The following is a 14,131-nucleotide window of genomic DNA, read 5'->3' as shown; positions in this document are numbered from 1 at the left end:
ATTTATAAGGAATGGTAAGAAGGGTCTTTTTGATAAGATGATACGTGAGCAGAGACCTAAAAAGAGACAACGAGCTGTCTGTTTATCTGCAGATGACACTGCACAAGGCCCGGAAGGGAGAAACACGTTCAGTGCCCGTGTGTCAGCCAGGAGCTCAGGTGGGGCTGGAGTGGAGTGACAGAAGCCCCAGATCACACAGGACTTTTACGGAGGTGAAGGGGGTTGGGAGACACTTTGAAGGTAAAGCAGGCAATATATGCTGACTAGGCAAGGAATTGGGGAAGGGAAAAAAGAGGAAGAGAGAGGGACAGCTCCGAAGGTCTCTGGCCAGCACCAAAAGGACACAGATGTCATGAAGTGAAATGGGAGAGCCTGAGGCAGAAGGAGATCTGGGGTAAAATCAGGAGTTTGGTAGAGGGCATATTTAGCTTGAGGGAACTATCAGACTTCCAACTGGAAAAGTCTCATATCCTGAGCATATACAAACACCCACCCACATCAATATGCATGCAGAGCCTCAGGGACAGGTTTTGGCTGAGAAACAAAACTAAGCATCATCTATACAGAGAGGTGTTTAAAGCTATAAGACAGGATGAGATCAACGAGGGAGTACGAGCAGACAGAGTAGACAGAAGTGGTCCTAGAAATAGGTCCTGGTGCCCTTGACTGTTGAGAGATTAGGAAGACAGGAGATAGGAAACACCAGTGACGAGAGAAGCCCTAAGAGTGTCCCAAAGTCCATATGAAAACAGTTTCAAGAATGGGGGAGTGAGATCACATTAAATACTGCTAGAAGGTCAAGTAAAAAGAAAAGAGGGGTGCCCTTGAATTTACTATTGTGGAAGTCCCTGGGGAACATGGGAAGAGCTGCTATGGTGGCATGGTGAGACTGCAGCAGGTTCAAGAGCGAACAGAAGGAAAGTAAAACAGTAAGAATAAACTCTTTTAAGCACATTGCTGTAAAGAGGAACCAAAGATAGGGGAGTAGAGGAGAATGAGGGTCAAGGGAGTTTGTTCTGCTTTTTCAAGACTGAATATCCTCTCCTGTATTTATATGCTGTGGTGAATGGTCCACTGAGAGAGGAAAGTTAGTATCATAGGAAAAGGCCAATTCCAGAGAATCCATACCTGCCCACCACAATTTTATCACACAGTAGGTAGTGACTGATTACACACAGTGCACTGAACCAAGCTTTCTATACTACAATATAACCTGGAAATTAATTTACTTCAGTCTACACAGATCTGCCCACTGCTTTTTAATGGCTACACAGTGTTCCTTTCTGTGATAGTATCATAAGCAGAAAGCCAGGTATGTATCTTTGTTTAGCTTCCCAAGTCAGTATTTTAGAAGTTGCTAAATTAATGGCAGGTGATGCTTAAAATTTTCTTATCTTATGATGAAAAATTTCAAATATAGGTAAAAATTGTGAATAGTATAATGAACTTTCATATATTCATCATTCAATTTCAACTATTATCCAGATATACCCAAATCTGTTTAACCCACCTATCTCTTTTTTACTCCATTTTAAAGCATGTCCCAGACATCATGAAATTTCACTTCTGAATATTTCACTGCTGCTGCTGCTGCTGCCAAGTCGCTTCAGTCGTGTCCGACTCTGTGAGACCCCATAGATGGCAGCCCACCAGGCACCCCCATCCCTGGGATTCTCCAGGCAAGAACACTGGAGTGGGTTGCCATTTCCTTCTCCAATGCATGAAAGTGAAGAGTGAAAGTGAAGTTGCTCAGTCGTGTCCAACTCTTAGTGACCCCATGGACTGCAGCCCACCAGGCTCCTCCATCCATGGGATTTTCCAGGCAAGAGTACTGGAGTGGGGTGCCACTGCCTTCTCCGCACTACTCATCTCTAAAAATATGGACATTTTCTTACATAATCACAATGCCATTATCATAACTTTAAAAATAAGAATATACTCCTTGGTTTCCTCTAATACTTATTTTACATTCAAATTCCAAATTGTCTCCAAATTTTCTTTTCTATAAATGGTCCATTGGATTCAGACTCCAAAAGTGACTCAAAGGTTACTGTTTTAATCTATAGCAGGCCCTTGAGCATCTCCCCAACTTTTTATTTCATGCCACAGGCAAAGGCTTGTAGTTGTTCTATTTCCTCCAGGGCAGGTATGAGCTTTTGATCCTATATGTCTAAAAATATCTTTATGTTGTTTTTATGATTGATTGATATTTTGGCTGACTACCTGACTTCTGGGTTAGATATTGATTTCCCCCAGATTTTTTGAAGTACTGCCCCATTTTTACATCTAGTAATGAGACTGAACAGCCTGGTGTTCTTCTTATACCTCATTATTTATACATGATTTTATTTTACCTCCAGAAGCTTTAGAATCCTCTTTGCTCCTGATAATCTGAAATGTCAAGATGAGGTGCCAGTGTGGACATTTTTCATTCACTGTGCCAAAGACCTTTTAATCTGGACATCAGTGTCCTTTAGTTTGACATTTTTCTTCTATTATTTCTTTGATAATATCTTATTTTCTGTTCTCTTTTGGGAACTACTGTTACTAAGTATCCAGAAGGATTATTCCTTTATGTCTTTTATCTTTTCATATTCTGAGAGTCCTTTTTCCATGACATCCTGTTCTGTTTTATGAACGCAGTATCTTCTCATATGTCTCACAGAGTAGTAAGTGCTAATGAGGTCTTTATCTTACTCTATTAGCTGTTTTTCTGATTTCTTTTTCTTATTTTTAGTTTCCAATCTAGAGACTTTCCTAGTTTGTCTAGAGTTTCTCAATGGTCTGCTTTAAAATTTTTTAAAGAACTTTATTAGTGTCATTTTAAAATGTACACAAAAGAAGAAAGAGTAGTATAATGAGCTCCCCATGTGCCCAGCTCCTGGCTTCAATAATTATCACTACCTTGCCAAACTTTTAAATCTACTCCTCTCCCCTCCACACACACAGCTCTCCAAAGTCCTGGCTTTTACTTGTTTGGGGTGTTTTTTGTGTCTGCTCTTTTTTTTAAACAGTTCATCACTAGAAAGGAATGCTATGCACATGGCTGGGGAGGCTTGCTTATTAGAAGACATCACTGTGGGTGATTCACTGGGGCAGCAAGTCTTTAACTTATATGAACCCAAATGTCAGTACACTGGGGTCTTTTCTCCAGGGTCATTTGTTTTTTCAGACAAACATCAAGACTTTTGCCTGGGCGGCTGGCATCTGAGCACAAATGTTGTGTGTACCAGGAAAGGAGACGACAGTTCCTTTAACAAACTTGCAGTCTATACCCCGTCTCACAATGGTTCTGTACCATACCTGATGCCACCAATCCTTAAGACTCTCTAAGGCTGGATGTTGGTGAATCATCTCACTTCCTCTTGGGAATTCCCCTGAATGTATACTTTTAGTTTTGGCTTTCCCCATACTAAAGGACAAGAAGAGACACTATTATCTATCTCCCTCTCCTAAGGTCAAGGGATAAGAGATACTACTTAGAGCTGAGGAACAAGTAATAAAGGTTTAACTATAAGTTACAAAGATATCCTCCTCCAAAGAGGAATTAAAATGAATCAAATAAATACACTAGGAGGAAGGAAGAAAAACAGGAGGTGAATTGAGCCAAATCCTCATCTGCCACAGCAAAAAACCAAAACACAAACACACAATATATGGAGTTAGTAAATCAAGAAACAGCAATGTAAATCTTTCACTTAGAGACATGAAAGTAACCACTAGAAGAAGGAAAAGCTGACACCATTAAAGTAACTATCTATAAGGAACATGCCAGGGATGGGGCAAGAGACTCCCACTTTTCATTGTGAGCTTAGAATGTACTACCTTAAATTTTATCCATTTGCATGTTTTTCTTTGACATGATTTTTAAAATTAAACCAAAGCATATCAAGGAAAGGGGAATTCTTTGATGTTTTTCCATTATTCTTAGGTGGTGGTGGTGGTGGTTTATTTGCTAAGTCAAGTCTGACTCTTGAGACCCCATGGACTATAGCCAGTCAGGTTCCTTTGTCCAGAAAAAAGACCTAAATCCTTTAACCAGCTGGTTAAGTTTGTTTGTAAACAATTATCTTTTTTTTTCTTTTTTTTTTTTAAAAGACATTCCTAGCTGTAAAACCTCTAGCAGATCAATTTGAAGGCTCACTCTGGCTAAGACATTTTATAAGAAAAGATCATTTTTTGAGAATACTGTGAAACTAGATAATAGAAAAAGAACAATGTATACTGAAAGGTTACTAAACTGATAGCTGGCAGGATGGATGACTGATTTCCCAGAACAAGTTTTAACCCCATAAAAGTTTATTAGAAATTGCTTCAGTGTCCTTTTTTTCTCCCTTCCCAGGAAGGCTAAAATTCTTCCCAGAAGCAGGCTGTTAAATTACATCATTAAAAAAGGTTTTGTTGAACCTGGCTTGGAGCAATTTTTTCTTTTACAAGTCTCTACAAATACTACCTAGACATGTCAGTGCTGTCCAATAGAACTTTCTTTAATGATGGAAATGTTATCTTTGACATTCAATATGGTAGCCACTAGCCAGCCACATGTGGCTACTGAGCACTTGAACCATGGCTAATGTGACTGAGCAACTCAAGTTTTAACTGTATTTATTTCTGATTACTTTAAACTTCTGTTTAAATTAAACCACAGCTTCATGTGGCTACTGGCTACTGCACTGGACAGTGCAGATCTGGACTCTCATAGTTCCCAGTCTCTCCTCACCTCAAGCTCTGCTCTCTGCACTCATCCACTCTGTCATTTCCTATCACACACATGCCTGCTCCCACCACAGAGCTTTTGCACTTGTAGTCTCCTTTTCCTGGAATATTTTTCCCTCCCCTACCCCCAACTCCCTCATCTGTTTAGCTACTGTATTTCCTTCACTACCTCAAATTATGTTGTCCATTTATTTGTTCACTCGATTATGGTTGAAGTTTTGTCTCTCTCCCACCACCACTCAACCCACCCACTAGTCAAGATACAAGCTCCATTTGAGCAAGGATCCTACTCCCTTGCCCATCACTGTATTCCCACCACCTAAACACCACTGTGCCTGGCTCTCAGTAGATACTTTGCCAATATCTACTGAATGAATGAATGATTGCCTTTCACAGTTTCAATCATCTCTCTCTCGGAGACTCCCAAAATCCATCTGTAGACACAATCTTGCTACTGTAATCTAGTTCCAAATTTCCAGCAAGCTCATGAGCATTTCTCCGTAAAAACCCCACTGTCTACATATTAACTATTGTTATCTCCATTCTGTTGCTCGATTAACCTTCAAAACGCCTGGCTTTACTTGTGTCATACAACTCCAAATAAAGAAACCTTCAAAGCACATCCAAGAGGAAAACCAATTTTGAGGCAAGAGTGAATATACTGCACAAGTACTCCAAGTTTTTTAGGTCCCATGTACACTAACATAAAAAGAAAGCAAGTAAAAATGTCTCTGCAAAGACACAGGATTAGAAAGTGAAACTCACCACAAGTTCAAAAGTGTCCATGAAGACAGAATGTCCCTTAGGTGTTTTCTCATTCAGGCTGGCAGGAGACCAGATCCAATAGAAGTAAGTGCCGTCTGAAGAAAGGTGCACAGTGCTCATAGTGCTGCCAACAGGGAGGTGATTGGCTGGCATTGGCACCACCTGGCACACCTGGACAAGAAAGAGAGGAAAACTTCATTAGTGTGACATGTAAATTCTGTTTCTATCAATTCATCATTAATGCCGTTAAGTCCAAGAAGAGAATTCAGAAAAAAAAAAAAAAGAAGAGAATTCAGTAAGCTTCCTGATCAAAATAAAACTGACATTTATCTCTAAGAATAATATATGAAAATCACATGACAAATATATAAAACTTTATACAACAAGCCATGCAACATATTAAAAGATCCTTGAGATTAATTCAAATTACATTTTAATAGGAAAAAAAAGTATTTACTAAACACTTTAAATCTGCTTTGCATGTGTTTTATCAAATATTTATTTTTTAAAAAGTCTTAGAGAAATAGTACTTTCTGAAATTTCCTTAGTAAACAAATTTAAGACTTTATTATATGTAAAGGACAGGAACTATATCTTATTCATCTTTATACTTTCAGCACCTAATTTAGAGTCTAACTCAAAAATTAATAATTATGGAAGGAAACAAAAAGAGAAGGCAAGAAGAAAACAAGAGGGAAAGCAAAGAAGAAAGAGGAGAAAGGCCAGATGAAGGCACATACAAGCTCCTAACTTAGAACACGAGACCTTATTGAAATTTACCATGTCCATCAGGAAGAAAGAGACAAACAGCCATTCTCTACATTAGACATGAAGGCATGTGTTTCTAATAGCAAACATCCTTCTGTTTAAGTATAATGAATACTTAAGTGCACTTAAGTGCACTTCACATTAAGTGTGCAGTTATATACTAATTTTTATTGCCAGAGAAAAGCACTTAAAATAATAGAAAATAAGAATCAAGAAACCTGCTTTTTTTTTTTTTTAATCCAAGAATAGGAGCAGAACTGAAAATTCCCAAAGAAAAATAATTAGACATGGTCAGGTTCCTTCAGGGAACAGTAAGAATGACCTTCAGTTACTCCATTTCTTTGGGTGAACCACTACTTTTCCTCAGGTTACTTTTGACCCCTGAACTCATGTTATGAACTTTTTTCCAGACTTGTTTTGTCTACCTCAAAAGTTTAAAAAGTCATGGAGTTGCTGTAACTACACTTTGAAATATGTAATGCCAATAAGTCTATAAAGTTAACAGCTACTGAATGGCCTAAGTGAAGTCGCTCAGTCGTGTCTGACTTTGCTCCTCCATCCATGGAATTTTCCAGGCAAGAATATTGGAGTGGGTTGCACTTCCTTCTCCAGGGGATCTTCCCGACCCAGGGATTGAACCCGGGTCTCCCGCATTGTAGGCAGACGCTTTACCATCTGAGCCACCAGGGAAGTCACTGAGTGGCCTAAGGCACTCCCAAATCATTCTAATGCACATATCTAGTTAGTGAACACTGCTTTCTTGGACAACAGTTTTTACGAGAACACAGGATACTAACATTACTTCAAGTGTAAATCACATTCTAAGATTTAACATCTGTTTAATTCCCTAGCTTATAACTCCATTGCAAATAAATATAGGCAGTGTTCTCATCTATCTGAATTACTGACAGGAAATGGAGTTAATATGGCCTCTATTTATTCACTTTTTCATCTAACAATTTCTGAGTACCTCCAATCTGCTCTGGAGATGCAATGGTGACAACTCCAGGAAAAACACCGCTGAGAGGCAAACAAGAAAAGGTGTAACATCTCACTTAAGCCCTGGCTATGACTACTCTCAGGGCGCTCACTCCACAGACGGCAACTCTAACTGTTGTGTTTGAATTTGGTTGAAAGGCAGAAAGCTGTAGCATAAAGAACTCAGACTCTAGAGTGGATGGGTTCAAGTCCTCTTGCTGCCATTACTGTGTGCCAAGATACTTAATCTCTCTGAGCTCACTCTTCCACTGAAGGACAAACACTTACTGGATGCTTACAAGGTGCCTAGCCTCAGCTGCCTTAACTGTAAGATGAAACTGCCCTAGTTATACCTCCCAGGTAGTACGTGTCAACTGCCCAAACCAGGGCCTGGCACAGAAAGACAAGCTTATTATCATTATCATCAATCAAGTGCTGTGGCTACATTCTAGGAACACAAATATGAGTAAGACAGTGTCCAAAACTAAAGGTGTGTGTGGTCTTGGCGAGTAGTTCCACACGAGAGTAGGTGATTTCAATATAATGTGGCAAGTGACATCACAGAGTGCTACGAGAGCACCATGGATGAGCTCGATCCTGGGCACAGGATGATTTTATCTAAACTCACTTCAAAGCTCCTGTTCCCACAGAAAGGCTGTTTAGAACAAACTCAATAAGGGAAATACTGTCTTTTCAAAATAGATCTAGTTGGGAAAAAAAAAAAAAAAAAGCTGGTATTTATACCATCTTTGACGCTCTAGAATTTTTTTAAATCAAAAAAGTTTGTCCTGGGATGATTTGGGAGACTGCAATTGATGTATATATTATTGTTTCTATGTATAAAATAGATAACTAATGAAGACATACTGTATAGCACAGAGAACTCTACTCAGTGCTCTGTGTAGTAACCTAAATGGGAAGGAAATCCAAAAGAGAGGAGGTACATGTACACATATAGCTGATTCATTCTGCTGTACAATAGAAAACTAACACAACTGTTGTAAAGCAACTGTAGTCCAATAAAAAGTAACTAAAAAAAAAAGTTTGTCTTTGGCCTTAGAAACTCTAACAGCACATTCACTCAGAGCATGTAGGAAAACTTAAGACACTAGAGAAAAAACAGAATGCCCAAAACAATGACAGTTAAAAGGATGTCACTCTGGCAGGAAACTACTTCTGTAACACCTTACGGAAAAACCCAAACGAACCCAAGGTATCACCTGTGTTATTCCTTCTGATTATGTCACGAACTTTGCTTACCATCTCCAAAATATAAAACACAAAGCCTTGGTGTCCTGTTTACCTGAAGGGTATTCTGGTCAATGACCTGGAAAAGGGAGTGAGGTTTATTGTCAAAAGATACAGGCCGGTGGAGAAGACTGCCACTGCCAAAAGCAAGCCATCCTGGTTCCAGTTCCTCGTTCCGGCAGTACACAAAACCTCTGCGGGGGAAAAGGTACACAGGCTAAGTCAGCAGGTCAGGTCTGACACCCGACAATGAGCTACCACAGACAAAACTATACTTCCCTCCTCATTTCTTTTCAATGATTAAGAATACAAAACATCTGAAGGAGAATAAACATATTAACTTTGAGACTGACAAACTATGGCAAATATTAATTTCCCACAACAAATTGGAGAGGAGAAAAGGTTGGGGAAACAATCTAATTAAATATACATAAGGATCTCAAACTGTGGTTTCTTTTGGCAGCAATTCATAGATCTTATATCTCAACTGAAAAAAAAAAATCACTGCTGATCCAATGTCAAATCCAAGGACAAAGAGACTTAACTAGAAATACACCCATTTTTTGACATGGAGAAGTCACTAATATAGAAATTCTGATCATGGAGGGATTTTTGGCTAGAAGCTACAAACAATGATCTTAGGCTACCAAACTCAATTTTTATAGAGTCAAAAACAAAGCTGAAATGCATTAATAAAACCAGGAAAAGAAAGTGACAATAAGAGAAAGCCAGAATCATATGAAGTCATTCAGATTTGTTTAGTCACTAGTCAGTCTACAGGGAGTTAGCACGCACTCCCAGGTGTCTTCACCACAGATTTACGTAATGAGGAAAATGTTCCAGCCAAATTATTCAGCAAGTTCCATGCAACTGACCTGAGAGTACCATGTAATCCAGACCCCAATTTGCTTACTCCTCTTCCAACTGAGTTAGTAGTATACAGGTAAAGACCATCTGCCGTGAGACAGCGTCCCAAGTCAGCATCTGAAATCGTTTTTTCACAGGTAAATTATATACATGCTTTTTCTAATGAAATTATAAATGTGCTTTTTCTAATGAAAAAGCCATTAGGAGGCTGAGTGAAAGATAATTTCCCACTTTTAAGATAAGTGCTTCTTGAGAACTCCCTGGTGATCCAGTGATTAAGACTCAATGCTCTCATGGCCAGGGCCCCAAGTTTGATCCCTGGTCTCAGAACTAAGATCACCACAAGCTGTGGAGTACAGCCAAAAATAATAATAATAAAGTAAGTGCTTCAGTGTGACTTCCAGGGAAGACAGCTCAAACCCCTAAATCAAACTTCAAAATGCATGTAGGGTTAGGGACCAAGATCAGGGAAAGAGGTCAGACAGTTATTGTCAGAAGAATCTGGTTCAGTCTGCAAAAGATTTTTCTTTTTTCTTTCTGAATAGCAAAAATTCATTCCTAACTCTAATCTGAAATGACTAAGAATACAATACTTTCCCTAAGGAGTGCATAATAAAAAAAGGTAGAAGATTCAAGAGTTTGGGACACTTATTAGTTGACTTTGGACCTCTCTGAATTTCAGTTTCTGCAGCTCTAAGATGAAGACAGTATGTACCTTAAAAGTGACTGTGATGGTTAAATAAGACAATATAAGCAAACACCACACTGTTCTCTGGTACAAAGCCAGTGCCCCTTAAATGGCAAATGATATTATATTGATAGACTAATGATAATTTGAACTAGAATCTGCTCCTTGTGGATTTTTCCATCAAGAGATCCTAATTTTAAATTTCTGGAGTGTTGTGCTCAGTTGCTTCAGTCATGTCTGACTCTTTATGATCCTACAGACTGTAGCCGACCAGGCTCTTCAGTCCATGGGATCCTCTAAGAATACTGGAGTGGGTTGCCACACCTTCCTCCAGGGCATTTTCCTGATCAAGGGATTGAACCCACGTCTCCTGCTTTGTGGATGGATTCTTTACTGCTGGGCCACTGGGAAGCCCAAATTTCTGGAATGACACAGTACAAAAGTATAATACTGCTTCTATTTAAAAACAGCAATATATTTCCCTTTTGGTATATCTTCCCCAAGCTAAAACAAAGTTTCTCTCTGAATGATAGTAAATGGTTTACTAAAACATTCTAGAGAATTTACCTTAAAGAAAGAACATATAAATAAAACATTGTGCTTATTTTCAAAATCAATCCACTTACTATGTTTAAGTGGAGTTTCTTTACTACTTGTCATATTAGAGGAAATTCAATGTCACAGCACTCAAATTGGTACTGAGTATGTGGTTGGGAAGATCCTCTAGAGGAAGAAAATGGCAACCCACTCCAGTATTCCTGCCTGGAGAATCCCATGGACAGAGAAGCCTGTCTGGTAGGCTACAGTCCATGGGGTTGCGAAGAGTCAGACACGACTGAAGCGACAGCACACATGCACATCCACATGCACATCCACATGTGATTATCTTAAAAATTCAGTCTACTAATCCAAGATAACTGAGACTTGTTCCTATTGGTTCTTCAAAAAACGGTTAAGTAGGTCATCATTTTAAAAATACTAATTTCATTCCTTAAACATTTTAACTTACAACTTATAAATAGACACTTATTCACCATTATTTAGATTAAGGTCAAGGCCTTTTGAGTATGGATCTGACAGGGAGTGGGAGTGAAGGGGACAGAACAATAAATAAGATGGGCCAGAGCTGACACTTGCTGAAGCTGAGTGTTTACTATAGAATTTACTATAGAATTCTTTCAACTTCTGTGTATGTTGAATTTTTCCAGTATTAAAAGTTAAATAAGATTACATTTTAAATTTTTATAAGAAAAACATCCTCTAGCCAGAAGCAAAACCAAAGGTACAAGAGACTGAAGGGCATACAGATCAGCTTGATACCATCATCCTCAGTGAGAAATTACATGTCTGTGAGATTCTCTAGGCAAGAATACTGGGGAAGGTTGCCATGCCCACCTCCAGGGGATCTTCCCAACCCAGGGATCAAACCCATGTCTCTTATGTCTCTTGCATTGGCAAGTGGGTTCTTTACCACTAGCACCACCTGAGAAGCCCAAAAGGACTAAAGGAGAGAGTGAAGAAAAGGGTTTTGGTTTTATATGAATTTGTTTATTTCTGCCCATAATGTTTAAGAACTTCCTGGGCACTGCAGGTTTTCACTTCTCCTGTTGACTCTAATTGAGTCAGTGAAGGTAGTAACTCACATCCCAAAGTCTTGCCTGCTCCTCTCATCACTTTAGCATGATTATCTGGAATAAACAGGGGACCATGAAAAGGCACAGGCACCAGACAAGAGATGGGGGGTGGCCCATCGCTGAGACTGCACCCCATGCCCCTACGGTTATCTGAGAAAGTTGCCCCCATCAAGAGAATGAAATCAAAGGGTAGGGAGAATAGACTCTGAATCCCACCCTAAATTCTTAGACAACGTCAATTTCTTAGAGATCGTTCTAAAGCATTCCATTTCTAAATGGAAACGATTTCCTAGGGTTTTTTAAAAATTCTTAACTTTTATCAGTTATGCAATATTTAATGATATAATCACAAGTACCATCTACAATAACAAACAGGTTTGGAAGCAAGGCGGACTCCTTGCAAGGCTGCAACTCCAGATGTGGAAGCAGCAGGACACAGACTATAAAAAGAGTGTATTGGCCTCATGGGTTGTGTGTGCCATGGCACACTGGTCAGTACATCCACCAAAGAAAGAAAGAGGCCTAATTCATCTGGCAAGTCAGTTAACTGCAGGACATTTCAGAGACCTTCTGCCATTTTCGCTGAGATCACAGAGTAAAGAGATATGTAATAGTTGTGAAATTGTGTAAAAACACTTTAATCTCCTTTGTTTAAAGGAGATACTTCACAATTCATGCTCCTTTGAACAATCTTTTTTTTTTTTTTTTTTTTTTGCTTTTAGGACAAGAGGGTTCACCAACACACACACACAATAAATTACTCAAAGAAACAGAATCAGGCAGCAAGACCTGATACTCTTCTCGTGGATATAAAAATGCAACTTAAGGCTCCCATGCCCAAATTTAAATACTCAGGAATCAATTTAAGTAACTCATGCCTCATTGGCAGGACTGTACAGATGATCCTTTTCCCTTGCGATAGTAAAACCTATCCATTTTCTTACCTCACTCAGTATCAGCTTTTATACTTTTACTGATAAAGCAGACAATGAACGCACTGTATAGGAAGCTTGAGCTCTTAATTAAAAGGAACACAGAGTCATATCTAAATCGTTTGCCACAATGATTTAAAACCACTCTTTTCATATCTTAATCTCAATCACAGGACCCAAACCCTTGCATTACCTTTATTTTCAGAACTGGAGCCAGTGTTGCTATCTGGTGCAGGCAGCATGTCTTCATACCCCCAGGATACTATATGTTTGCCACCAAGCAAACAGGAGGGGGATCCAGGCCCCCCTTCCAAAAGCAACAGCCTAAAAGAGGAAGGTAGAGAATCATAAAGACACTGACACTATCCATTCCAGCAAGAAGATAAAAGTCAATTTACCATCTCAAAGAGCAGAAAACTACAATAGTTCTACACAAATACTATGTATCTGAAAAGACATTGATGAAACTTATATTTTTACATTAAAAAATTATGAAGAGGTGCTTATAATAAATTTGTAGCTGTGTGTAAAAATGTATATATTTTACATGTATACATGTATGAGAGAAAGGAAGGGATGGAGAGAGAGGGGTATGAACTAGGAAATACATACAAATTTGGAGTGGTTATCTTTGAGTAGCGAAATTATGAACAACTTTCACTTTTTTTACTTTATATCTTAACATATTATCATCTTGAAATCTACAATAAAAATTCAAGACAAGCTATTGCATTTTTTTAATCCACTAAAATTAAAAAATGAAAAACAACATGCTTTTTTAAGAAGGAAAAAACAAAATTCTTACTTACAATGATTAGAATAGCACACTTACTTAAAAACATGAGTCATTAATTGATTAAAAAAAAAGAGTTTAGCAATTTACTTATTGGAAGAGCTTTAATTCTCCAGGCTCACTTGTGTAGGAGGAGGGTGAGGATCTAAAGTGACAGCTTACCTATACAGCACATCCGCTACAGGCAGGGACCCTACATCAGTCTGTTTCTGTAATAGATGGACTGTATGAACAAAAGTTTTCAATGATCCCCTAAAAAAAGAGGGAACAGAAAATCACTGAAATTGAAATGTCAAATAATAAGGTTGTTGATGTCAATGTTATTAATCACATGGGAAGCTTCCAAAATAAGTCTGTGTCTGCTGAGCAACTGAGCATGTACACATGCTGCCAGTCAGTAGATGTGTTGTACAAAATATCAGATATACTTGCCTCTTTCCATGCTGGTTCTTCTTGTATTTGCAAAAGTAAATTATCTCCCCCTAACATGAAAGTTCAAAACAGAAAGCTCAAGCACAAAGAACAGGTGGTGATTATGACTGGATACTCTTTCATCAAGTCAATCTCTAGTCTAGAGGACAGATTTCATTGGAAGAGGTTACATTTAAAGTCTAGCAGTATTTCCAGGCTTAAATTTTTTAATATCTTTGTTAAGTTCATCCATTTTACATCTCACCAACCCCCATCACATTAAATATGACCAAAAAGAAAAACATTCAAATAATACTTTGTGCTGAAGGGT

At 38.6% G+C, this 14,131-nt stretch overlaps 1 protein-coding gene across 5 annotated transcripts in view; it reads right to left on the bottom strand.

Moving 5' to 3' along the window:
• HECTD4 (HECT domain E3 ubiquitin protein ligase 4) overlaps positions 1–14,131 on the bottom strand; it is a 170,542-nt gene that overhangs the window by 99,489 nt on the left and 56,922 nt on the right. For all 5 annotated transcript variants that reach the window (XM_070769659.1, XM_019977315.2, XM_070769661.1 and 2 more), the window contains exons 3-7: positions 13,552–13,641; positions 12,790–12,920; positions 9,351–9,459; positions 8,531–8,669; positions 5,482–5,652 (exon numbers count right to left, since the gene is read on the bottom strand). In XM_070769659.1, the coding sequence (XP_070625760.1) occupies positions 5,482–5,652; positions 8,531–8,669; positions 9,351–9,459; positions 12,790–12,920; positions 13,552–13,641 (640 nt within the window). The remainder of the gene's footprint in view (positions 1–5,481; positions 5,653–8,530; positions 8,670–9,350; positions 9,460–12,789; positions 12,921–13,551; positions 13,642–14,131) is intronic.

Source organism: Bos indicus, chromosome 17, assembly GCF_029378745.1.
Source record: "Bos indicus isolate NIAB-ARS_2022 breed Sahiwal x Tharparkar chromosome 17, NIAB-ARS_B.indTharparkar_mat_pri_1.0, whole genome shotgun sequence".
In the NCBI taxonomy this organism is placed as follows: domain Eukaryota; kingdom Metazoa; phylum Chordata; class Mammalia; order Artiodactyla; family Bovidae; genus Bos; species Bos indicus.
The sequence above is the reverse complement of the archived record's forward strand: the minus strand, read 5'-3'. Positions and strand labels throughout refer to the sequence as shown.